The following is a 27,555-nucleotide window of genomic DNA, read 5'->3' as shown; positions in this document are numbered from 1 at the left end:
GAATCACAGGGAAATGAAAACGTTCTGGTGCATTTATTTCAACTTGTCTGCATTTCTGAAGTTTCTCTTTCATCATTCCAGTGAGCGTAATGAGCCAAACATTTTGAGGGGCCAGACATGACATTTAAGGCATGTTTTGTACCTTAATTTTTAACCAAAAAATCTAATTTTCTGATAGATTTTGACATACCATTAAAAATTATCTTATTTCTCCCCTTTCCTCATATTTTCTCATTTTTTTCTCCCTTTATTATCCTGGTTATATATTTTTTGTTTGGGGAGGTGGCTGGGAGGTCATTCTGTTACTCATAGTGTTCTCCTTTTCCTCTTAACCTATATTTTTACTCTCTCTCCTAGTTTTCTTCTCTCCTTCCCTTGAGTCTTTCCCTTTGTCCATAATTTCTATTTTTTCACATTTTGTCAGATTTCCATTCATCTTGTCCCCACATCCATTTTATCAAGGAGCGGGCTCACCCAATTAAAGTTGGAGACAATGGCACACCAGCTAAAATATATTTGGTGCAACCCCCCTTTTTTCATTTTTTGCTTGCCAAAGTTTTCTGGAGACGATATGCCCTTCATTTTGGAATGATTAGGCCTACCCTTTTTCTTTTGTTCCTTTTTTGCTTGTCGGGACCACTTTGCATGCTCCTCAGTCGCCTATCGTAAAGTCGAAAATCACCGGCGGATCATATCTAGCTAGGGGAAAAGGTACCTTTTCCCCTTCTCAGTTATCATTCCCTGCTCCTAATTCATGTCACATATTTTCTGTGATTTCTCAATAAAATCATTTTTAAAACTAACAAAACTGTCGGTGCCAAACTATAGGGCCAAATTAAAAAGGGGCGTCTAGTTTTACTGGTCGCGGGTTTAATACTGATGATTATGGATTATATGCATTAATTGTTATTTCCCAACATCCATTTTTATATAAATCATTCATGGTCTATTTTAAGAAAGATCTGACATGGGAGACGCCCAACCTTATCATCAACAAAATATCCTGATTTTTCTTGTTTACTTAATGACTAATTTTTGAGGATTGCACGAATACATCCTTTTCATTCATTGCCAAACTTATTAGACTGTACTCCTTTTTATTACATACACACGGCTTCACAATGCATTTTTCAATATGCGAGAAGGGAACAGAATCAAGGGTGTGTGTGCGATTCATGACGTCACTAGTAAATACGAGTTTATCGTATGTGTGGTAATGGAGAAACCGGAAGATGGAGTGACAAGCTGAATAAAAAGTACGATATTTCAGTATAACTTTATATTCTCGTGGTTTGACGGATACGAAATGAAAATTCAACATTTATAGATGTCCAGTGTGCACTTTAGATCGTTCCATATCAACGAAAAAGACAATTTTCAACATTCCAAAATCACACGTGATGTCCGCCGACGCTGGGGCATCGGGCTCAACTAATAATGTAGTTGCTGCAACCAGCGGGGTGGTAGCGAATGCTCCGCGTCTCGTCCCGGGGGCGTGCTCCCCGGCGAATGCGGTAGCCATCGCTCCACCACCCTCCGTCCCGACCACATCAACTTGCACTGCTGCAGTGAAAATCAGAGGCGCACCAAGCAAGTATGTGAAATTAAACGTTGGAGGAGCGTTGTTTTACACAACGATCGATACCTTGACAAAGCAGGATAACATGCTACGGGCAATGTTTAGTGGCAGAATGGAGGTTTTGACAGATTCAGAAGGTGAGTTTATACTTATATTAGCAATATAATAGTAATTAGTATAGGCCCCTAGGCTAGTAGTATAGCATCAGCCATCATTAAAAATAGAGCTACCGTATGGGTCGTTAGAGCAGTGAGTGGGTGGCAAATAATTGATTGAAGAATGGATCTGCAAGGTCACATGTCTGCACTTGTACTCTGCAGCAACAATTGCCACAGACATGACAAAATGCTTTTAATTTCAATTAGAATTATTAATACACAGCATTCAGCAATGAGACGAAGAAGAGGAGGAACAAAAGCCGGGGGGGGGGGGAGGATACAGACTGAGGAGAGTTAAGGAAGAGAACATGGTTGAAGAAGAGAAAAAGGATGTGTAGAAGAAGTTGGAGGATAAATATTGAATCTTCCTCTTGTAAATCCTTGAAAACTATTGCTAATACAAGTACTACTGCCCCTCATTAGAAAAATTAGATTGTGAACCGTACACACAGTGTATGTAACTCAGTTCACAGCTCATTAAAACTTCTAGCATTCTTATCTTCTCATCGGTAACTCTGTACCATCATTTCATGTACACAGGTTGGATCCTGATAGACCGAAGTGGGAAGCATTTTGGGATCATACTCAACTATCTACGAGATGGTCACATCCCATTGCCAGAATCTGTACAGGAGATAGAAGAACTAATGGCAGAGGCCAAGTATTATCTTGTACAAAGCATTGTTGAACAGTGTAATAAGGTCCTCCTCAACAAGAAAGATGAGTTCTACCCTGTCTGTCGTATCCCTGTCATAACATCACAACGTGAGGCACAGATGCTCATTTCAAACTCTGCAAAGGTAATATTATTACAGTGTATGACTATGTTCATATGTGATTGTTTTATATTTAAAGTCCCCCCCCAAAAAAAAAAAAAAGTTGATTTGAATTATCTGAGGATTATCAAATGAGCATAATGCTGAAAATTTCATCAAAATTGGATTTAAAAATAAGAAAGTTTAATTGTAAAATTTTGCTTCATTGTATTTGTAACAAAACAGTTATACACTGTGTTTCACAACTCAGAGAGTTGTCAATCACTATTTTTCTTTATTGTTGTAATTATACAAGTACTTCATACTTTATAGATATGACAGGAACCTCTTGATTGGACCACAAGCTGTGATAATAATCGTGATTCCATACACCATTGGTCCCTCCATTTGCATACCAACCAGGATTTGCATATGTAACTGTCTTGTGAAATTAAGCAAAACTTTAAAATGTCATTTTTATTACATCTGATTCTGATGAAATTTTTAGCATTAAGCTTGTATGATTCAAAAGGTGGGTTTGGCCGTTAATCAGTCCACAATTAAAATGAACTGTTAAGTGGTTCCTTTGTTTATCTTTCCACTCTTCCCTTAAGAATAATTGATTAGTTTTATGTAATCACAAATGTACATTGTTCCGTGCAAGCCTTGTGTGTTGCCTGAATTGTTACAGGTTGCCATTAACTGCTAACAGTATGATGTAAGTCCAATTTACCCATAGAAAAGATTCAAACATGCTTAAAAGTTGTTCCAGTTGAGTTAAACATGGTTACCTGAAGGGTCCATGCAAAATACCAGTAGAAGACATATAGCAGTCACAAGTCACACACAGTTAATCTGCTTGAAGTACGCAGAAACCTTGCGGATATCTGGCTATGTTTAAAATAAGTGTTATCTGAGGACATTCCATGTACATAATGCGGGTGAATTATCCGCAAGGAACAGTGTTGATATTGTCAACATACAATGGTGCTAAAAAGTTAGTGAACTCCATCAGGAAATGAACATATTTAAAAGTGTTCATATTCTGCCATATTTTAGATATTTAATTGTGAAGCCAGCCCAGGGGATATAATATTACAGTCAATATAGTTTGTTTCTCTGGGCTTGCCGGACATTGTAGCATTGTTGTTTATGTTCAACACTCAGCATGAAGGAGTGCATTTTCTTGTGGGGTTCACAAAATTTAGCACCACTGTACATGTATGTGTAAAATTTGCAGAAATCTTTGTATGCCCTCAGAAATCATGTTGAGTGTTAGAAAATCCCTGCATACAACTCGCCCATGTAGCTTACACAGAAGGATGTGACAGGGGCCTTAAACTGTATTTTTTTACACTGGAAAAGTTGGGCTAGTGAGCTAAAAAGCACTTGTGTGGAACAACTTATGGCAATTTGACTCGAGGCCTGCATGAAAGTGAAATTATACCTACATAACATCAATTGGTAATAGAACACCTCCAAAATTTAACTTAACTGTGATGCAGTTGTGTTGAAAAAATACATTGTACTAATATTTCCTTTATATTCATATTCTTTTACAGCCTGTGGTGAAATTAGTTTACAACAGACAAAACAACAAATATTCATACACAAGGTGAGTTTTTAATAGGTTCTACAATGTATGTACGTTTTTGGTTCTGATTGTTTAATTGTTTTGCTATGAAGAAAAAATTGACAGGTCAGACTTCATGGAAATGGACTACATCTTCAAAGTTACAGATTCATTTGATATTTTTGGCAAGGAATAAGGATGACATATTAAGCTAGACTGAGTGTCATACATGCATCTCTACATTGTGTTAATTTCCTTCAGTAGATGGACATAAAGTTAATGTTGGTGTTCATGTATAACTGTTTTTATCATTTCAGCAATTCTGATGACAACATTCTGAAAAATATCGAGATGTTTGACAAGCTTTCTGTTCGCTTCAATGGCCGTGTGACATTTGTTAAGGATGTATTTGTCAATGAGGAAATATGTTGCTGGTCTTTCTTTGGGCATTCCCGCAAGGTAGCAGAAATCAGTTGTACATCTATAGTGTATACCAGTGAGAAGAAACAAACCAAGGTAAGAATGATTAATTTATTTGAACTCCTTAGCATACTACCTTGTCTCATTTTTAAGGAAGAAATGCATATTTACATGGATATGGTTAGTTGGACCTGGCATAGATACTTTACTACTCTGCCAAACTCTGAGCGCTGTTTTTATTATTATTTATTCATTTATTTATTTATTTGTCAAAATGAAAATTGCATAAACAATACAAACAATTTGAATATCAAAGAATGAACAATATGAATAGAGATTAACCACTGGAATGCCAGAGGGAGCAATAGTTTACTGAGTAAATGTGACAATATACCTTCTTCCAGTGGTTATAAACATATACATACTTGCAAAATTAGCCTCATGATAATGATTCTTTATTGCTGGAGTACTTGAATGGTACACAAGTCAGTAATTTTTTTTACTTGTTTACTCAATTCCCTTCAGTACTCGCTCACTTACAGTTAGAAGATTACTAATCTTTTCTGTTCACAATTGTGCCCAAAATATTTTATTTTAAACTTTTATTGACAAAAATTTTGAAGACTTAGATCGATGATCAAATACTTCACTTTTGTATCTCTAATTGTAAAATAACTAATTCTTGATGTTGAATCAACAAATCATCAATGTGATACCGAAGACAGTTGGTCATTGTAGTGGATGGTAACTTTAACACAGGTAAACCTATTAAATGACAAAAGGTTGGGGGTCAGAGAGGGTCACTTACTCATGATTACCTAAATTGATATTCCATCATATTTTTCAGGGTATTTTCAATAATTCAATGTGATACAGGACTCAACTTTCAATTACCTAAGTTTCTGAATACTATTGTAAATGAGGTTATGGCTAAACATATTTTCTCTCCTTTTCTCGTGCAAGATAAGAACATAATGATAATGTAAACTCCTATCCTTTTAAAGGTTGAGTTTCCTGAAGCACGTATCCTAGAAGAGACTCTCAATGTACTGCTCTATGAGAGACACACTGAAAGCGAGAGTGATCCCGCTATTTTACGCCAGATAGGCTCTCTGGTAGCGGTTGGAACGTCAAGCTGTAGTGATGAGGATGAAGATCATCCAAGGGATATACGTCTACGTAAGACATAGCAATCAGCCGCATGGGGCTGGAGATTGGAAAGCTACCACGACCGACGCAAATCATTGTAACGGGAATGAGTAGGATGAGTGACGTCATATAAAGCATCTATGGGAGAGATTTAAGAAAGCAATGGTCTGTTCAGTTGGCCCACTGATTTGCTGATCTATTATATCATTAATGCCTCTTGTCGACATTGTATTTTCAAAGCTTGTCAGGATTGTTTGCATGCGATCAGAGTTTGACTCTTGAAGTCATTGTAACAAACCTGACTGAATAACCATGGGTGAGGATGTGATTTAATGGATCATCAGCAAACGTGGGTTGCTATGTCAAAAGACCATTTTTCTGGGGGGGGGGGGGGACTTCAGATGTTAACTACATGTAGAGAAATAAAAACTCCCAAAGTGAGGTTTGAATCATGAATTATACAAAGTGCTGCAAACAAAGTTAGGTGTATCAATCATCAAGTCAAGGCTAGCCATAGTTCTTCATAGTATTATTTGCATGGTTTTATCCTTATTTCTTATTACTTGTAGTTTCCTTTTCTGTTTTATTATTTTGCATGTATCACATATATAATTTTTTTGTGAGCGAAATTTGAAGAGGATCTTTGTCCTTCACTTGTACAATTTTTTTCCATTCAAACTCCTTATATTGATACTTTTCATGCAAAATACTATACAATGAAACAATACTATGTGAGGAGTTCAGATGTTTTTCTTAATGATAAGTTATCTGCTTTATTTGATCTCAATGCAATTAAAAAAATGTTTTCCAATATTAAGCATTATATTCTAACAGCATTTACAGAATTAATATCTGATTCTTACCATATGTTTGCAGTGATAGATCCAGTATTTACAAGGTGGGAACATGTTTTCTATAAAAAAAAATTGTAAACAAAAAAAAAGAAGAAAATGAACCACTCCTGGGTCCCCTGAACTATTTTCATGCACAACTTAGTTTGTTAAGAATAGAGAAGATATTTTGGAAAGCTGCAGTGTTCATTTCAAGTAACATAAATGGTAATGAATGATGGTTTCTTATATATCTCTGCAAGAGAAGGAGAAATATGTATTACTTAATAATAGATCCAACAAAATTATGGTATACTTTTTCAATCATTGCCTTGCCCATCAATTCAAAGCTCTTTATAGGAGGAGTAAGTCTGAATTCTGACGTCTAGCAAGCATTTTATCAACATTTGTTGTCTACACAAGTTAAAGGACTCAACAACTTAATTTGCAGAATGCAATCTATATTTTTGTTTGGTGGCAAGTTTAAATTTTTGTCTTTTTAACATCAAATTTGAACATGCTCAATGTTGCATACCTCTTACAGTTATTTTCAGCATCTCTCTAAAAAGAAACTATTTGATATCAAGGTGGACCTTTCCTTCATTGTGATAAAAATTTATTTCATTGAAATTTCTTTGTTTCCAAAGAGAATAAATTGAAAGATCCATGTTTTCATTCTTTTATTCCTTTGAGCCTTATTTCTAAAGTAGAAATTTTGTTGACTGAAACACTAGATCATTTACTCTCCATCATTAATTTAGCCTTTCTCTGCTTCCTTCTTTCCTGTAATCACCTGTAATAATTTCACCCTTGCATGAAGTCGTTCTATCTTCCTTTGGTGTAGTTTCATGTGCTTAACAATTCATAGTCATTTATTTTTATATTTATTTAGAAGTACACCAGGCTAGTGTAGATAACATAGCAAGCACATTAATGATTGAATAATTCAAAGGTATGTATACCCACTGGCGGATCCAGGGAGGGGGGGGGGGGGCACAGCCGGCCCATGAGGCACAATTAAAATTTGTAATGTGAATATGCTGTTCTAACACAGTGTGCCCCCCTTTTGAAAGCGAGGACCATTTTTTTATTTTTTTTGCTTATCAAATTTTCATCGGCAAAATGTGCCCTTCCCCTTTGGAAAATCCTAGATCCACCCCTGTGTATACCGTACATTAACATAATAGGGTGAGTGAAGATTATATCAACAAATGAGACGGGAGAGTAGAGAAAGGAGATGAACAAGAAAGACAATCTAGAAATATTAGTCACTATCAGAAGTTGGTTTATATCTCTGGCTCCATGCACATATATTTGAAAAAACAGGTTTAAAGGAACACCAAGAAATTATAAAAAGCCCGTTCTTAGGACTCTTCCCTTTTTGCTATTGTTTTGTTGATGTGTTTTCAATATTTGTCATTTTGATACTTAATGTTACATGAGACATTCTCTGGTCAAAGGAAATAACTTGTAATTGTAAAACTTAAGATGAAATAAATATGTACTGGCAGGATAATGAGATTTACCTTGCTGCATTTTATTGTAAAGAAGTCTCTTGCTGAATTCTTTTCATGATCTATAGACATTATGATGTATGTATGCAGTATACTATTTTTTATCTTCTGTAGAGGGCACCTAACTATAAATTTCTTGGTAGTTCCTTTAACCTGGTTGGTAGCATCATTTTAAGATGCTGATACATTGTATAAAGTTGTTATATAAGAAGGGAGAAGATGTTACCTTCTTGGTCATTCACATGTTTGTCATGTCTTGTTGAAGGTTTTGTTTCACTGTTGTCCCAAGACAAAATCACATCAAATCTTAACCTTAACAATCAATCATAACCCTACACATCACAAGGGGGGTCTTCCTTCCTCAACATTTCCCAATAGCAACCTGATACATATATGCATTTCTGAGGATATGCAAAATTGTCAATCCCAAAATCAATTAACATGATTTCATGTACAAATGCAATTCAATTTTTATGTTTCTAGCAAAACTTGATAACTATCATTCTTCATCACAGGTGAATCTGTTCAATGAATGTCACAAGTCCAAAGTCTGAATTGTGATCTGTCCATTGTAGTTAATATTTGTATTGATTGAACATTGTATATTGAAGATGTGTAGGAACTAGTAACAAGCATGCATACACATTCACATTGTTACAAATATTTTTTATAAATTTGTCAATTATTTGTAAGAAAATAGAGTCCGACATATTTGCTGATTTTCTTGGATTGAGTATTAGAAGACAAGCATGAGAAAGTAAAAAAAAGCAAAATCATTGATTCTGAAAATTAATGTCATCCATAGACTCCAGTCATTTGACTTACGGGGAATTGACTCTAGCTTGGCTGATCATATAACAAAAATGATTGCTGAAATATAAAGTTCTTGATGATCTTACTAGTAAGACTGTACATAGATATTTGAGTGTTCATGGTGATACAACCAATGACAATACAATGTATGTATTTGGTCTTGTATTTTTTTAAAGCAAATGATTAATATTTCTATGGATTGGAATGGAGTCAGTTTTTTTTAACGACTGAAGTATGATATCTTTACGCTCTTTGTTATTAAGTTTATGACACAGGAGAAGAAGCATACAAAAATCAGCTTTTGAAAGTACCTCTTCCCATTTCGGTGATACAGAGTATCTTGGTTCTTTTCATGTTATTGTTACAGTAATTACTTTCCCTTCTTTACCTTTTGATTTATTCTTGTCCTACTAACCCCCGAACAATATATTTTTAAAAAGGTTTCACGTATGTTAATTTTCCCTTCTTATGTCATCCTTATTCCTTTACATCATCACCCTAATCACATAACATGTACTTCTTTCCATTCATTATTCTTTGAGAAAGGGGAGGAGAACATTAGATCATGATATAAATAGAATTTTAGAATCATTTTGTTTATATCATTGATGTCACAGTCGCACCAAGTTCACCAACAAAACTTACTTTTAACCAACTGATGGTATATCATTGAAATAACAATCAGTCTGGTGTCGGGTTTGCTAGTACAAATGATGGTATATCATTGAAATAACAATCAGGCTGGTGTCGGTTTTGCTAGTACAAATGATGGTATATCATTGAAATAACAATCAGTCTGGTGTCGGTTTTGCTAGTACAACTGATGGTATATCATTGAAATAACAATCAGTCTGGTGTTGGTTTTGCTAGTACAACTGATGGTATATCATTGAAATAACAATCAGTCTGGTGTCGGTTTTGCTAGTACAACTGATGGTATATCATTGAAATAACAATCAGTCTGGTGTCGGTTTTGCTAGTACAACTGATGGTATATCATTGAAATAACAATCAGTCTGGTGTCGGTTTTGCTAGTACAAATGATGGTATATCATTGAAATAACAATCAGTCTGGTGTCGGTTTTGCTAGTACAACTGATGGTATATCATTGAAATAACAATCAGTCTGGTGTCGGTTTTGCTAGTACAACTGATGGTATATCATTGAAATAACAATCAGTCTGGTGCCGGTTTTGCTAGTACAAATGATATAAGATTAATCTAATTTTACAGGCAGCATGATGATTTCTCTATTGTTTATTCCTCATACCCTTTTTTTGTTGACAGTTGAAAAAGGGATTATTTTCTCCTTGTTAATACAATTATGTACACCTAGCCTTGCAGATATCAAGAAGACATCTTGCGTGCATGAAAAGTTTTTGGAAAACCTTTTTTTTTTGGTGTATAAAAATGTTTATGTTTAGTGATATATGTTCTAATGAATGTACCCAGCTTTCTCAAGTTGAGAATATTGAGAGTTATTAGTGTGTGCGATGTGTATCTAAGAGGATGGAATGAAAATGTGTAAAGATATTTCTTTTATTAATAAAATGAATTATGCTTGAAGATTTGAAAAGCAGTTTTTTCCAATTCTTATTTTCATCAAGATATATCATATAATACTCAATGAATGGTGATGTGATACATGGTTAGTACCAGGTGAATTTGAAGAGGAGTGGTGCCTTCACTCCCGATGACATTTGTTTTTTGCTTGTGATATTTTTTTCTAGCAGCAAATTTTCTGTCCAACAAGATGATCTTTTCCTAAATTTTCCCCAGAATTTTTCAGGCCACCAATGGCCCCCTACTTCATATGAGATAGAGATGAAATGGATATGTAAGCATTCTGTATTAAAAGTAAATTCACTGAGGATTTACATGTGTGCATTGGCTCATTCTGAATAGACATGACAAAGATAAACAGGAAAGCTCAGCAATGTTTCTTTGTAAAAGCGAAGACACCGCTTTTTAAAGGCTCATTTTCATATATGGGGAAGGGCACCCAACAGCATTGTGTCAGACAGTCAATGTACTTTTGGATATCAGTATGTGTTGTGTATTAAACATATGGGTAAAATGATTGATGGTTTGTTGGAGGGGTACCACATGAAGATCGTTTTACCTTTCCTTCCCAGAAATCTCTAAGTCATATTTGCTTTTTAATATTGTTGTCTCACCTGCATAGCAGAGAGACCCGGGGGGGCCACTTACATTGACGAGTGGATACCATGCGCGACCAAAAAAACACGTAAAAAGGATGTCTTTTTCACGATAAGGCACGTTACGTACGTAACGTGATAAGGGTGTCAAAAACACAAAAATAATGAAAAAAGGGTATCTATTTCGCTAGGAAAGTTACGTGTTTAGGGTCAAATTTGCGTGGATGATAAAACAAAATTAAAATGTTTTATAAAGGATGTCCTTTTTGCCCCAACACTACGTGTTTAGAGTCCGATTTGCGCGAGGTGTAGAAGGTAGGGTCGTACTTAACCAAATGATGTGTATAAAGGTAAAACCGACGACCGAAGGGCCCGTGACATAACAATAAAATATACTTGTTTAGGGGTTCATTTCAGGGAATACTTGCCAAGAGTATCGTTTTGTTTCCAATACTTGTTAAGGGTAGGATTTCACACGCCAATACTTGTTAAGGGGTGCATTTTCAGAATATGGAAATTACGTGTTTAGGGTGCTTTTCGAGACCCCATGGTCGCGCATGGTATCCACTCGTCAATGGAAGTGGCCCCCCCGGGCAGAGAGACTATAGGCGCCGCTTTTCCGACGGTGGCGGCGGCATCAACACCAAATCTTAACCAAAGGTTAAGTTTTTGAAAATGACAGCATAACTTAGAAAGTATATGGACCTAGTTCATGAAACTTGGCCATAAGGTTAATCAAGTATTACTAAACATCCTCCCTGAGTTTCATGTCACATGACCAAGGTCAAGGGTCATTTAGGGTCAATGAACTTAGACCATGTTGGGGGAATCAACATCAAAATCTTAACCTAAGGTTAAGTTTTTGAAATGTCATCATAACTTAGAAAATATATGGACCTAGTTCCTGAAACTTAATCATAAGGTTAATCAAGTATTACTGAACATCCTGCATGAGTTTCACGTCACATGACCAAGGTCAAAGGTCATTTAGGGTAAATGAACTTTGGCCAAATTGGGGGTATCTGTTGAATTACCATCATAACTTTGAAAGTTTATGGATCTGATTCATGAAACTTGGACATAATAGTAATCAAGTATCACTGAACATCCTGTGCAAGTTTCAGGTCACATGATTAAGGTCAAAGGTCATTTAGGGTCAATGAACTTTGGCCAAATTGGGGGTATTTGTTGAATTACCATCATAACTTTGAAAGTATATTGGTCTAGTTCATAAAACTTGGACATATAAGAGTAATCAAGTATCACTAAACATCTTGTGCGCATTTCAGGTCACATGATCAAGGTCAAAGGTCAATGAACTTTGGCCATAATGGGGGTATCTGTTGAATTACCATCATAACTTTGAAAGTTTATGGATCTGACTCATGAAACTTGGACATAAGAGTAATCAAGTATCACTGAACATCCTTTGCGAGTTTCAGGTCACATGACCAAGGTCAAAGGTCAATGGACATTGGCCATGTTGGGGGTATTTGTTGAAGTACCGTCATAACTCTAAGTATATTGGTCTAGTTCATAAAACTTGGACATAAGAGTCGTCAAGTATCACTGAACATCTCATGCGAGTTTCAGGTCACATGACCAAAGTCAAAGGTCATTTAAGGTCTTTGAACTTTGGCCATTTTAGAGGTAATTAGTAGATTGCTGTCATAACTTTCAAAGTTTATAGATATAGTGTATAAAATGTGGATATAGGGGTAATCAAGTATCACTGACAAGTTTTAGATCACATGATAAATATCGAATATCAATGAACGTAGTATTGTTTCATTATATGAATGGTGTTTTTGTGAATAATTATTTTATAGTAGTTTTTCAAAGACAGCACTGCTGCTATATTGAATCGCGTGATGCAGGTGAGACCGCCAGATGCATTCCACTTGTTAGGATATTTTGACAAAAAGAAAATGTTCATCATCCATATCTGTATACACAACTCAAATGATGAACTATGAATTTATACCTACCAAATACTGTTGGGGCTCTCTTTTTCAACGTTTCATTCCACTCTATTGAGTGTTCAGTCTTCCCCATGTAGCATCGTTGGTACAAGTCAATGGGATATTTTAAGCTCCCTTATATTATATCACTCCAATTCTCGAGTCATTTTGTCCAGAATTACATAGACCAAGTTGATATATTGCCCATGATCGGGGGGGGGGGGGGGCACAGCCAGCCCGTGCCCCCCCCCCCCCTTTTTAAAACAAGGACCTTTTTTCCTTTTTTTTTGATGGTCAAATTTTCCATGGACGAAATGACCTTCAATATTAGTTGAAAATGTGCCCCCCCCCCCCTTTTGAAAAATGCTGGATCTGCCCTTGCCCATGATGTATTTTGCATGATTCATTACATCATAAAATGAACCATTAATGTTACAATGTTCTAATATCTAAAGAAAAGTGCATCTGCACATCTGTTATCATTGCTCGGTTGTTTTGTTTCACCGTGTGTGAAAACTTGATAAAAAGTCGCTGAGTTTGTAATTGTCTCACCATATCTTACTGAGACACATGAGAGAAAGAGAGGGAGGGGACAGGGAATTATAGTGTGTGAAAGATAAGGTGATGAGAAGAGACAAAAGAAAGAAAATAAAAGAGAGATACAGTGGAGGAAGGCTATTTGAGAGGTTGATCATCAAATAGTTTTTCCATTCAATATATCATATAAATAAATCATTTCAGTTATGAACCATTAGACAATGGGGAGTTGAGGAATTTATGTTTAATTGCTTATGGGACAGCTCAACTTTACAAACTTTGAAAGTTCATTAGACTCTAATATTCACAAAGTTGTTACTCTCCACGGACATTTTTGTAAAACATTTGAAGGTTATATGTGTGTGTGTGTGTGTGTATGTATGCCTATCAATCTCTTTTGGAGTGTAGTTGTAAGAGTAAGGTTGGGGACTCCCACGAATGGCTCACACGATCGGAAATTGTCCAAAATTGTGCACCACATAAATTATCAGCCAAGCCACGCCCCAGTTACGAGAAGTTACTTTTATGGTATCTTTGCCTTCCAATGGTAACCAACAACTATGGTAACAATGGAGAACAGCCAATCAAAATCAAGGATTCCAAAGACCCCCACAGACACACCCTCACCGACTCAGTCTTCAAAATCATTAACACCAAAATATAAATGCAATATGAAGCAGATATTAATTATTCATATCAATAAGTTTATATAAATCATTTCCCTTTCAATTGTAACATTACAACCACAATGACCATGAATTTATGATATAAAAATCAATATTTCTGCAATATAAAATAAAACTTTCCTAAAATACACTTTAAAACTTTAGACATTTTACTCTGAGATCACCAAACATGTACATAAAATGTATATGACACAAACACTGATTATGGTTTTAAAGCGCTCAGTTCCCCCTTCATTGCATGTTTTTTTTTTAAATCGGTATAAGCATGTACTATAGTGGAGCTAAAATATATACATCTCGTCAATTACACAGAAATTGCTCATTTTCAAAATAAAACATAATTCTCTCAGCAGAAACAATAGCGCGTTTTCGCCCAGCGTCGTACGACGTAGAACGTAAGGGTCGTGTGCAAAAATCGCCAACTTCCATGGAAACAGAGGCCCGAGCGTTCTTGAGCTCAAATCACGGACGGTTCTTCCGCAAATTAGCGGGCGTCCGCATTAGAACGTAGGATTTGTCAACAGCCGTCAACAGCCAATCAGATCGCTTGTAGAGCGAGCAAGCTGAGCCGATGTAGCCAGTTCATAGAGCGCGGGCGCGGGATTTTCCCTAGTAGTGGTGACGTCATGCAGTCTACGTACTTCCGGTCGATCCGGCCGCGTTCAGCGATTTGCGAAACTGCTTACAAGCGAGAGTTGAGCGCGACGGACGCACGAACCAAGAGATCGTTCTACGTCGTAGATAGCGTCGTACGACGCTGGGCGAAAACGCGCTATTAACTACCATGATAAACCTAGCATCAAACAGATAAACCCATCAATGATCATGCTCTTTCTACACATCTTATTCTCAATAAGATTCATTCTTTGCCTTTATAAAATCCAAATGTTGACTTTAAAAAAATCATAACAATTGAATATGTATATGAACTAAAGAGTTACAAAAATAAAATTGTACTGTACATACACCAATACAAACACATTACTTGCTTACATGTAAATTATACCTCTAAATGGGAGTTGTTGTTTTTTTAACAGATAACATGAGCGTATTATAAAGATTCAAGAGACACTGAAACTAGTAAATAAGTTATCAATCTCATATTTTCATCTACTTTGTAATCATTTTCATGATTTCAAACAAATTATTCATGTTTTAAAACTTTCTCCACTACCAGAATATAATGAATGAAAGAGTTTTAGATTGTGTGGATGAGAAGATTAACACAGTCTTTTGATCATGTGTGTTAACATAGTTGGGTGACTATATTAACTATGCAGCAGCCTACTATGTCAACATGTATATCCAAAAACATGCAATCATCATAACCAACAAAATCAAGTATAAGACTATAAAATCAATCAAATATCCAGGGGTGGTATTCCGAGATTCATTTTATCTCAGATAAAATAAAATATTTTATCTCCGTTAAAATCAGTGAGATAAAATACCCTTAAAATCTTTCCGAATTGGTATTCTGAGAACAATTTATCTTCATTTTATCATTTCAAAGACAATATTAGTCAAGAAAAGTCTTATAAAATACTTTCTGATTGTACAGGAATAACGTTAAGATGTTGTTATCAATAAACATAATTTTTCTTCATTTTCATGTCACCATTTGGAGTTAATTCACCTAGAAATATTGATGAAATCAACGTCGTGGAGATAATATAGCGCCAACCCACTTTTAAGTTTATTTTTTCTTCAAAGTAACTTGGGCGCAAGCACATCACCCACGTTGCAATGGCCAGATACGCGATGGGTATGTCTACGCAGCCACTGCTCTGATGAGTATCATCATAGATACGCAAGATAACATTTAAAGTTTTATCTGAGAGATAAAATATCATCTCAGAATACCAATTTCATTTTAAGAAATAAAATGAAATATTTTAAAAATAAAATGACCTCAGAATACTGCCCCAGGTTACTACTCTCCTGAAACTATCAAATATATATTCACTCTAAATAACAAGTTGAGCGCCTCTGACAGTCTCGCCTCACTACGCGATTCAATATAGCAGCAATGACTTTCAAAACAACTATAGAATAATCATTGTTTTAAAACACCATATGATGATGAAATACTCTGTTCATTGACCCTAAATGACATTTGACCTTGATCATGTGACTGAAGACTTGTGCAAGACAATCAGTGATACTTGATTACCCGAAAGTCCACAAAGTCCACATTTCATGAACGAGATCCATTAACTTTCAAGGTTACAACTGTATGATGGCGATTAAACAAATATCCCAACACGGCCAAAGTTCATTGACCTTGGTCATGTGACCTAAAACTCACGCAGGATGATCACTGATGCTTGATTACTCTTATGTCCAAGTTTCATGAACTAGATCCATATATTTTCAGAGTTATGACATTTAAAAACTTTGGTTAAGATTTCGTTTTGATTCTCTCAACATAATCTAAGTTCATTGACAAAAAAAATCAAAATCAGTCAACAAATAAACAAGAAGCATTTTATGTGAATTTTTAAAAATATGCATAAATTAATTTCGCATAAATTAGCATAAAAATTGTTCTAGTAAAAAAAATTCAACATCGGTCAACAAATAAAGAAGCATTTTTTGTGAATTTTGAAAAATGTGCATAAATTAGCATATTTAATGAGTTTCAAAATTCTGTGTAGAATTTTTGAATCCCCCACCTAGTGCTATCATATAAAGCAAACAGAATTGAAATTGAAATGGCGAAAAAAAAAGCATTTTGAAATTGTGGATGGACAACGGACGCCACGCCACGGCATAAGCTCATCTGGCCTTTCGGGCCGGATGAGCTAATAATATCATTACTAAGATAATGCCCTATTAATCTAACCCTCTCAAGATTTGGAAATACATGTATATGACAGGCAAGTAGCTTTGAGGAAAGTTTATGATGATGAAGCAACCAACAAAGCTATCCCCAACTCAACTTTTCTGAATAGGATCTCCTCCAAAATATTTATTCAAAGTAACAAATATCATATCAAATGTGATTATCATGGCAATAGGGAATGATTTTACACGTATCATAGAGACTTCATAAACCAGGCGGGTGTTTCATAAAGCTGTTCGTAAGTCAAGAGCGACTTTAAGAACGACTGGTGATCCTTTCTTGTTGTAAATGATACACACCATTGGCGATGATTTAGCGCGCAAGAGAGGATCACCAGTCGTTCTTAAAGTCCCTCTTAACTTACGAACAGCTTTATGAAACGGCCCCAGGACCATGTAACATAGCGACAGGTTGTGGGACTGGTTTTTACAATTGATCATACACAATAATCAATGCAATCAATCCTAGAAATCAAACCAAGATTAATTACCAAGCTGTATTTAACAGGGCCCTAATCTGGGCAGCATTGTCTGCAATCATTCCTGAAAAGATTGAAGTAATTTCTTCTGATCTTCTTTTCCAAACCCAATGGATTCAAGATAGTTGGGAACACTGCCGTATCTGATAGAGAAACAAAGAGATGGTTAATGGTTAGAAGTTTATTAACTTCAGAGTCATTATATACGTATACCTGTATTTTAGAATCTTCCCAATGTATACCTTGGTATCTGACTGCTGAGAAAGCATGAATACTAGACCAGTGGGCCGTTTCATAAGTTATGCATTACTTTACGCCTTATCATTGGAGTGAACTCTTGACAAATAAAATAAATTTGCATTTAATCTAAACAGAATGAATTTCAACTTTAGCTGTTGGGAAAAAAAAAATTAATGAGAATCTATTTCAGCACAAAGGTCACCATTAGTGAATCAAAAATTGAGTTCTGAGTTGTACAAAATGGGGTATCCTGTGGCCGGCCATACAATGTAATCAGGGATTATTTCAAAGTGAGTATGATTCTATTACATATTTCATTTTGATAATCATGAATCACACTTCACTTTTTCTTGCAAGTGGGCTATGTGTATATGTGTATCTGATCGTTATTAAAAAAAAAAAAAAAATTATCAACCGAGGCCCTGTGAAATAAAAGATACAATCAATTAGTTTAGGTCTATGGAATCCCATTCAATTTATCGACAAGGCCCAGGACCTGTAATTGAGGTTGCAGGAGGAATCAGGAGTGGGTACAGGATTTACCAGGAGGCACATTTTTATTTCAAATTTAAAAGCAAAAAAGAACAATTACCCTGTAACAAATTGAGGGGAAGGTGTGCCTAGAGTGCATTGAACTTACGTTTTATGAATGTATTGAAGCAGACCATCCATGGTTTCTCTTCTAGCATGTGTAAAGGATTCATCCATTCTCGTTCGCCCTACTATTTCTTGATGAACTCTAGGCCTTATAGGATCCAATCCAATCTTTGTGCATAAAAAAGTAGAAAACAGTTGTTAATAAATTACAAGGTAGAAATATGTAGAATTCAGTTCCAGTAACCCCCCCCCAAAAAAAAAAAAATATATATATATATATATGGGCCATTCCGGTTAAGGAGAGAAAACGGCAAGGTCAAAATCGAGCCCCTCCCCCAAAAATATATATCAACATAAGAAATTTGTAGTGAGTGAATTATTATTCACCAGTCCTGTAGAGATAGCAGTGATAACTTCAAGACGGAAATTTTTTTCATTGTTGAGAATTTTACGATTTAAGTATGAATTTCTCCCCAAAAATGTACTGAAAATTTGGACAAACAGAATATATACTTAAACAAACTGGAATAAAACAAAATTAAAGACAAACGTGATGGAGTTGGATTACCATAAAGAAGTCTGATGTGTATGTTTGTTGATAATTCCAACTAAATTGTTGACATGTTTTACGTTTCAGAAATATTGCCGTTTGAAAAACTAGTATTGAGACGTTACCATGTCCGTCCCCTGATATTAGATTCATTAATCTCTTATTATATCGAGCCTGTAAATCATCTTGTCTTTCTTAACCTTATCATATTATACACTCATGAGGACTCTTTCAATCCCATATGGTATGATCAGATATTCCATGTACGAGAGATATGAAAATGTACTTTCAAAAATCTGATATTTTTGTCCGTCCCCTTCGTAACGTCCCAACTTTCAAGTTTCTACCACACACACGATACGAGATTCATCTCAAAAGTTCTTGAGCACGTGCGCCGGTCAACCCTGTTCATACACATACAAAATTTTCCATGTGTGTTTTCAGTCACGTAGTCCCAGGGAGAAAAAAAGCATGTCCGTCCCTTCAATATGTTTGCCGTAACGTCTAAACTTTCGTGCTTTGTCTTGGGTGATTGTTATGTTTTGGTGTTGATTTCTCGTATTTTGTCGCGGTGTGTTGATTGATTAGTGATATTTTTCCGTACTACCCTCATTTCTAAACGTATTTGTAAAGATATCCAATGATTTTCTTTCTTTATTAGAATATAATTTGCATTTACTTGAATATATGTTATCAAATTACGACGACCTAAATATTGATGATTATTACAAATATTAAGGAAAAATCTACGTAATTCTAAAAATGGCCGGGAATGTAGTAATCAAGAGACGTAGTCTTGTTGGGAGTTTCATTCTGAACAAACAAATAAAAAAAATATATATAGTTAAGGAGATAATCCGGACAATTATATAGATATCATGACGACGTTACTCATTTGATGTGGACATGATTTGAGGGTGTCCACCGTCGCGTCTCAAACTAAAAAAGTTTACTTACATGCATAATCGATACTTTTATTTAATTCTGATCTACAATCATATCTAGTTGGCAAGATTATCGAATTCTTATTCTTCATAATGCTGCAAAATAAAGCAAGAAGTTTTCTTACCTTTTTGCCATGCTTCACCTTCGCTAGGACGTTATTCTGAATCACAAAGACATGTCCAATATTTTATCCAATGACGTCCAAATTGTAAAAACGGCACATCGTACATTATCTACTCTTTTATAGATAAAATGTGTATTTCCATAATAAATCTTACGACTGCCCATACCTTCCGAGACACTTAAAAAGGTTTTATAAATTTTACATGTAAACAAAATGATGTAAAAGGCACTAGAACAGACTAGACGTTATGATCTCCATGAGGACACTGTAGAATTAAATGTCCGCAATAACGTCCTCGTAACAATTATGTATTTTACCATATTTAGTTTTATATTTATTTCAAAAACATATCAAAATCTTCTAATCGTTCTCAGAAAAAACGTTTAAATCACAATCAGGCTTTACGTTTATAAAGTGATCACCGTATGTGATGTTTATGGCTGCTCTCTTTACTTCAGACGTTATGATTTTAAACGACAATGTCTTCCGTAACGTCGCACGACTTTTACACCATAATTTGTTGCTGGTGATTCTTTAGATTTAGGTGGTTGTTTTATTCACATGAATTCATGAAATAGTGCTTTCAAGCAACTTTGATTTTCTGTTCTAGAATTAAAAAAAACAATCGAAAGATATAAAAACTACAAATTAGACGTTACGACTTTGACGATGGACATTGCCAAAAATGTGTCGCATATATAATTTTAATAATGCTTGAAATTGTCTTTATTTTCATTTGTTTTACCTCGCAATAAACTAGTATTCAAGAGTTGAAAAAAAAAGTTAATTTAGGCATACAGTATCAAGCGATGCACGATGTGACAAGTGTCCTTTTAAGACGTTATTTATTCTTTTTAATATTCCACAATGTCTCATATAAAATTCAGGATTTTTGGAAAGTGGCGGCTAAATTTTTTGACATCGAGGGCTGCGAAACGGGATGAAAGTCGGGGGGGTGGTCGACCATGCAAAAAAAAATCAAAATCAGATGTTTTTTTCTGATGGGATAAAGCCATCCCAGCGCCCCCCCCCCCCCCCCCCGTTCTGGGACCCCTGGTATCAGCGGCGGTTTGGATTTAGGTGCCCAAATTATGTCAATGTTGTGTGGCCAATGTTGTAATTCGAATTGTGACAGAATTCCATTTTCTTCTCTTTTGACAATAAAATTATAATCTTGCTTTAATCAAATGTATTTTATTTTATTTTATTTTGGATTCTGAAACAAATGTATTGAATAAACATATTTTAATGGTTCGCTACCTAAAAAGATATTTTATACGGTTTCATTTGTTCCTGAATGTACCATGCGGCGGATCCGGATATGACAAGGGGCTCAAACTGATGACTTCCCAACAAAATTGATATTTTTTAATGTTCTAAAACTATTCAAGTTGGTTTTTGGACGTTTTGTGTAAACATTTTATGGAAGTCAACATGTGGTAGGTTTTAGACGTTTTAACACCTTTTTTTAAACGTCAAAATAACCCCCTCCCCCAAAAAAAACATTTAAAAAACTTTCGGAAGTTCGATGAGATGATGATGGTGATGATAATGATGATTGATGGTGATGATGATGATAATGACAATGAAGGTAACAATTTTGCACAATGGAGATCCGATTAATGGTCGTAATGACAAGAATGATGTGAAATCATTTTAACAAGCTTTCTGCCTTTTTATTGCATCCCCGATTTCCTATCAATTATCTTTCAATTTGTATGAAATATGTGCCAACAAATAATATCACTTTTGTTTAAATTTATTAGATTTTTATTCTCATTGTTATATTCTCGATCTTTGTCTGATGATTATTTTATCACCCAGTACTTTTAATGAATTTGAAATAAATGCTGAATTGATATTGACAACTCATTGTAGCATGAATAATCGGCATTATAGGCCTACGCAATAAAAAAGATGGTTCATTGAGGGCAGAAATTCTGTCAAAGGATGCATTTATAAACGATACAAGACACAAAATTATTTTTTTAAAGACACATCACGCGAGACTTTTTACCTTTTATTATTTTCTTTTCCAATTTCATTCAAGGATTTCATCACGAAATTGTTATTTAAAAAAAAGACACATCACGCGAGACTTTTTTCCTTTTATTATTCTCTTTTCCATAATTTCATCACAGCATCAATCAATCAAAACATTCACAACCTAAATTATAAAAAAATAAAAATAATTCTTATCAGGCGCTTTTCCAAAAGTTGAAAAGTGATATACATCAGCCATTAAAAACAAATTGATTGCATGGATGTAACCACGTTATTTTGATATTGTTCCTATTTTCAATCAAATTTATTTGTTTATTCTATACATTATATTTCATTAGTTACTTTTAGTTCTTTCGTTAGAATTTATCTATTTCAATTTTATGATTATCAATTCTCCCCCCCCCCCCCGTAATGTTACCGTGTCATTAATTTGCGTTGAAACAGTCACATCGTTTGTAAAGCCGAGAAAATTTCCTTTTCTTTTTTTTTTGAAAATTTGTTCCTTCATTAGCACCGTAACGTCTCAACTGGGAATGGGGACACGCGAATTGTCTTCGCCACAGCGAAGAATTGCTGCACAAAACTCGATGTTTCTGTCTTTTATTTACTGGTATTTCATCAAATATCAGAGATGTTTGTCATTTAAAGGCACTTTCAAGTCATATTTTGGAATTATGCAATTTATTTCGATATCGCTTAGAGTAACGTCCCAACATACCGGCGTATCGAAGATTGTGCTTGCTACTGAGCTTGGCAGCGCAAACTAGTGCTTCGATCACCTCCGAGTTTCTTCTATGATCGACTTTATGCGTAAAAACAACGAAAATTTTCCTTATTTATTCATTCTTATGCATGTCCACTCGGGAAGAGTAACGTCCCAACATTTTTAGAAATCAGGTGATATTGTGAAATAGACATGCCAGCTTATCTTTTCCTTATCTGAACCAGTTTACCGATGTGTTGGCCTATCTAAAACACATGAAAAACCAAGCCTAGCGAGTACTTTATTTTTCGACCCCTTTGTCCAAGTCTTAACCGGAATGGCCCATATATATATGTATAAATATATATATGGATATATATATTTAGAAAGAAATAGAATGAGACTATGAATTTTCAAAACACTCTAAATAATGTTTTCATCAATATCCCTTGAAATCACTGGACTGCTCCTGTATCTCTATCTCCTCCTCCTTCTTTCTCTTCTTCTTCTTCATCTTCCTTCTTCTCCTTCCTCTATAATAAATCATAATGGATTACAAAATATTTAAAAAAAAATTGTGGTGAAAACTACTCACTTCAGAAAGGGCATATTCCTCTGCAATGTAGTCATCAGATTTACCCAATAGTGAAAGAACCATGGCAACCACAATTCCAGTTCGATCCTTTCCATGTGCGCAGCTCACCAAGGCTGGTAAGTTAGATGGATCAGACAGGATACGAAGGGCTGCAAGGTAAAAATATTGGAGTTAGAAAATAGATCACAAATAAACCCAACTACTGGCGTCCATGTAACAACCAGTACCGGCCGCACAGAAATGTAGTTAGCCCAACAGAGTACTAACAGTCACACCTTCCTGATTGAATACGTTTATTCTATCTGTAAATAACATGTTGTTGTGACATCAGGCATCGGTTGTAACATGACCTCTGTTAGCACTAACAATGTTTCTGTGCATTACAGTTTTAAAAGTGCTGTAATTTATCTGCCAATTTAATTATCAAGCATTTAAACAATATCATGGCAAGTTACAGTACTCCATGTGATAGAAAGACAATCTGAGAAACCCTTCACTAACAATTGCCTTCAACCTACCTCAGGCGATGTTCGTGCAGGCTCCACTCCACTTCACTACCGCTACACTACGCTCCACCTACCCGAACATCGGGACAGTGAACTAGATCGGATATTCCGAGTCATAAAAGGTGGGATGGCAATCATGGTTATTGTAAAAATTAAAGAAAAAAAATATAAAGAGGGATATGAATGACTTATCTTACTTTACACCCGTATTTCACTCCGTGTCCATCCTCCGGTTATCCTCAAAATTTGTGATTTTGGGCCAGTATCTTTTTCCTCACACTTATTATTCACGGCCGATTTCAAAACATCGCATGCGATCGCTATCGATCAGCGACCGATCGCATGCGATGTTTTGAAATTTTGAGCGTAGTGTAGCGGTAGTGAAGTGGAGTGGAGCCTGCATGAACATCGCCTGAGGTACCTTCAACCCAAACAAGGTGTTGCTATTTCTACATAAAAATACCAAAGTTTTTGACACAAATGATACCAAAGTTTGATGTATTTCATACTGATCTGTGAGTCAAAACCAAAGAAATAAGTTTCAATTCAATCTACAAAGAAGTTCTACCTAGGCCTTGTGTAGTATTATTTTTCCAGTAGAAGCAATTCCAAAGCACATCTGTCTATGCATAATTGCAGATCTACACTACATCATGTACATTGTTACAACTTGGAGACTCACAGGACATCCTACACTCCTGTGCAGATAATGATGACAATGTCTTCTTTGATTGGAATCACACAGACTGGCGTATGCAAAGACAAGGGGAACTGTTATTATGTTAAGGGTACCATGCCAAACTAAAGCAATATTAAAAGCTAGTGCTGCATACTAGCGAATAGAACTCCACAGGTTAATGGCATGGCATACATGTAAATACTTATTTTTAGGTATGGTATATGCTTAAAAATTACAAAGTATAAACTATAATAAATGTAGACAGCTGAAATCCATCTGTTTGGAGGATATTTTTGTTTTTAATGTTTTGGTTTCTCCTTCTACACACTTCACTACACCTCCTCCTATGAAACAAGATTTATTCAAGCAGATCAAATGACAAAATTGAGGACTGGAGATTTTGGTCTAACGAAATGATGAACATAGTTTACCAAAGGATGTTCATTCCACTTACCTAAACATATCTGTGTGCCACTGAGTTCTATCATATCTATGTAACTTGACAGCAAACCAGCAGGGTTGAGAGTCTCTTTGGCAAAATATCGGATGAAATATCGGAAATGGGTACGAAACAGAATATCCACAATGAGGTAGAGAATGGAGAATAATCTTTTATACAGAGGAATTCGGTTGAAAACTGTCCAAACAAAGTGAAGCTTGAAAAAATCCAGTAGAAATCTCTTCCTATTGATTGCACTATGATGATCATCATTCAAAGTTTGTAGGTTCTTAATTTCCTTATTCTGGATACCTTTCAAAGATTTCACTTTCACTGGCTTCACATTCACAGAAATAATTTGTTTTGTAGTTGTACTCTGTCCTGATCCTTTTGCTTTAGGAATAACAACTTCTAAAATGGCAGAATTCTGATCATAAATTTTGTCCCCATTTGCAACTTTGTATTCAGACTTGGAGCGAAAGTCAATCACAGATTGGATCCTCAACTCTTTGAGTTTCTCGGTGTCAGCGCGGCTGAGCAAGTCTTGTCTCGAAGACCGATACAGCTTGCCCCGGCAGTCCACCCGCCTGAGGTTTGGTAGTGTCTCGATGGGAATTGCCAAGTCCTTCCATACTGGCGAGGTCACCGGTGGCAAATTTCCATTTTCGATCATGGTGCAGCTAGAGAAAAGGTGTTGAACACATTCAGCAGAAATAGATTAAAATCAAAACCCAATCTTCTTACGTGCTCTAGAACATGATTTTTAGGCTAACGTTAGGGCCTTAGCCTTCGCGAAAATCAACTGCATACATAGACAGGAATAACCGTCGTTTCTGGGGATTTATTCAACAATTTCTGACATTTTACTGTAATCCGTAGTTCAGCGGAACAACCAAAATACAGTCTTACAGAGACTGAAGCTTTTGGTCTACTGCATACACTGATACATCATTGAACATATAATATTTACAATAAAAGTTTCGCGAACTTACCCGGCGCGCGCGGCGAGTTGCACGCAACGCACGTAGAGGGCAGCAACACACAAGCATATCACTGTTTTGTGAAAAATAAACAAAACTTTGAAATGTCATAACTTTCTTATTTTACATCCGATTTTGATGAAATTTTCAGCATTTTGCTTGGTTAATTTTTTCTATTTATTCAAATCAACATTTTTGTGGGGTGGACTTGACCTTTAATGATTTATTAAAATTTGACAAGCAAAAAAAAGGTTACCACCCAAAATTGGAGGATCATGGACCCATGTTTAAGGCCAGTATCTAAATCCTGGGGCCATGTTTAGGGATTTTCCAGTATAAAACCATACCCCATGTTTAGGGATTTCTTCCCAAAATGCGACCCATTCCAGCGACACTTCCCCGTATGCCTTATTTTGTGAGTACCCCCCCCCCCCCCGAGGAGAATACGTCAAATATTGTCAAGAAATCGACGAATTTATGAATAATCATTATCTATAATATAATTAAAAAAACATGCATTTTATAATTATTTTTATTTATTTATTTATTTATTTATTTATTAACAATATTTCAACAGGATACCCAATCAACATGAAAATTGCTCTCCCTTGCATATTAAAAAACAATCACAATATGTCTTATTATACACAGTAAAATTAACACGAGAAAATATACATACATTATGATAGATTGATTGATTGATAAAAAATTAAAGACACTATCAACACATGCGTGTCATATAAGTGTCGGACAGTTAATCTGGAAAGGTTACTATAATACAGTACAAATTACCCTAATGCAACTTTACAAAGGAAATGATACGCACACCAACAATATACGTCATAATAAAGACAACGCTGGATCAGTGCGCTTACAATTACGTCACAATGGTAAAGTAAATGAAATGCGCACAAATTGCCGATGCAGAATCGGCTTTCTGTTTACACGTACTACGTAGTAAAAAAGCCGATTCTGCATCGGCTCGCGGTTCTGAACCTACTAGTACTACTAGTACTTTGGTGGTGCAAATTGCCGGTTCTGAACCGCGAGCCGATGCAAGTTACTCGCGTGTACACGCTATGATGGAAAAACCGATGCTGCATCGGCTCGCGGTTCAAAAGCCGATTAAGTGTAAACACGGTAAGTGTATGGCAGTGAGTCCAAACTTCGCGGACGGTCATTATCTAAAAAACTAGCCAATATCCTTAAAATCTGACATCATCAACGTGAAAAGCGACCTAAAATTACCCTTTGGTGTAAGTTTCTTTAGGATGCTGAGTTCAGTATTCATGAAAATATTCATTGGCAAAAGATCGGCAAATTTGTCACCGTTAGCGCCCGTTTTGAAGAAATCTGATATTCTCTACAAGCATCACGATATCACCATTTTGTAAGCAGAAATAATCAAAAATGTGAGTTAAATGTGGTACTAACCGATTCTATAGCATTTTGCCATCAATCTGATATAAATATTTCACTTTTTGAGCTTGAGTTTTTGTTTAAATGTCCACAAAAACTTTGGTCCGCGAAGTTAGGTCACACTTTTTCTGAACGCTTTTCCAGCACAGCGCGCATTCGCCGATCGGAATAGAATTTTGAGATCGCGATACCGGCGAATCCCCTTGACCTACTTTACATTTTCGTCCATGATTTTATAGTTTACGATCTTGCCGTCAATGTGGTAACTATTTCTTGAATTGGTTTTGTATAAATTATGAATATTTTGTAAAAAAATT

General features: G+C 35.5%; 2 protein-coding genes across 2 annotated transcripts; one reads left to right on the top strand and one right to left on the bottom strand.

Annotated features, from left to right (window-relative positions):
* Positions 1 to 1,015: 1,015 nt before the first annotated feature.
* LOC129255054 (BTB/POZ domain-containing adapter for CUL3-mediated RhoA degradation protein 3-like) lies at positions 1,016 to 10,367 on the top strand. The gene is made up of 5 exons (XM_054893605.2): positions 1,016 to 1,716; positions 2,278 to 2,537; positions 4,055 to 4,107; positions 4,383 to 4,581; positions 5,490 to 10,367. The coding sequence occupies exons 1-5, from the start codon at positions 1,401 to 1,403 to the stop codon at positions 5,673 to 5,675; spliced, it is 1,014 nt and encodes a 337-aa protein (XP_054749580.1). The 5' UTR covers positions 1,016 to 1,400; the 3' UTR covers positions 5,676 to 10,367.
* A 3,764-nt stretch (positions 10,368 to 14,131) lies between these two features.
* On the bottom strand, positions 14,132 to 25,849 carry LOC129255055 (uncharacterized). Its single transcript, XM_064106727.1, has 5 exons — positions 25,832 to 25,849; positions 24,855 to 25,519; positions 23,216 to 23,364; positions 18,338 to 18,462; positions 14,132 to 17,600 (listed from the first exon to the last, which is right to left on the bottom strand). Exons 2-5 carry the CDS (start codon positions 25,510 to 25,512, stop codon positions 17,516 to 17,518), a joined length of 1,017 nt encoding a protein of 338 aa, XP_063962797.1. The 5' UTR covers positions 25,513 to 25,519; positions 25,832 to 25,849; the 3' UTR covers positions 14,132 to 17,515.
* Positions 25,850 to 27,555: the final 1,706 nt, after the last annotated feature.

The sequence above is a fragment of the Lytechinus pictus genome, chromosome 2, assembly GCF_037042905.1.
Source record: "Lytechinus pictus isolate F3 Inbred chromosome 2, Lp3.0, whole genome shotgun sequence".
NCBI classification, from domain to species: domain Eukaryota; kingdom Metazoa; phylum Echinodermata; class Echinoidea; order Temnopleuroida; family Toxopneustidae; genus Lytechinus; species Lytechinus pictus.
This window is presented reverse-complemented; position numbering and strand designations above follow the sequence as displayed.

Excerpts from the sequence above, each read along its gene's own strand:
- LOC129255054 (XM_054893605.2), top strand. The coding sequence starts at position 1,401 with ATGTCCGCCGACGCTGGGGCATCGGGCTCAACTAATAATGTAGTTGCT. Across the intron at positions 4,108-4,382 it reads AACAAATATTCATACACAAG|CAATTCTGATGACAACATTC; the intron begins GTGAGTTTTTAA and ends TTATCATTTCAG. Across the intron at positions 4,582-5,489 it reads GTGAGAAGAAACAAACCAAG|GTTGAGTTTCCTGAAGCACG; the intron begins GTAAGAATGATT and ends ATCCTTTTAAAG.
- LOC129255055 (XM_064106727.1), bottom strand. The coding sequence starts at position 25,512 with ATGATCGAAAATGGAAATTTGCCACCGGTGACCTCGCCAGTATGGAAG. Across the intron at positions 23,365-24,854 it reads TGGCACACAGATATGTTTAG|CCCTTCGTATCCTGTCTGAT; the intron begins GTAAGTGGAATG and ends TTTACCTTGCAG. Across the intron at positions 17,601-18,337 it reads CTTCAATACATTCATAAAAC|ATACGGCAGTGTTCCCAACT; the intron begins GTAAGTTCAATG and ends TTTCTCTATCAG.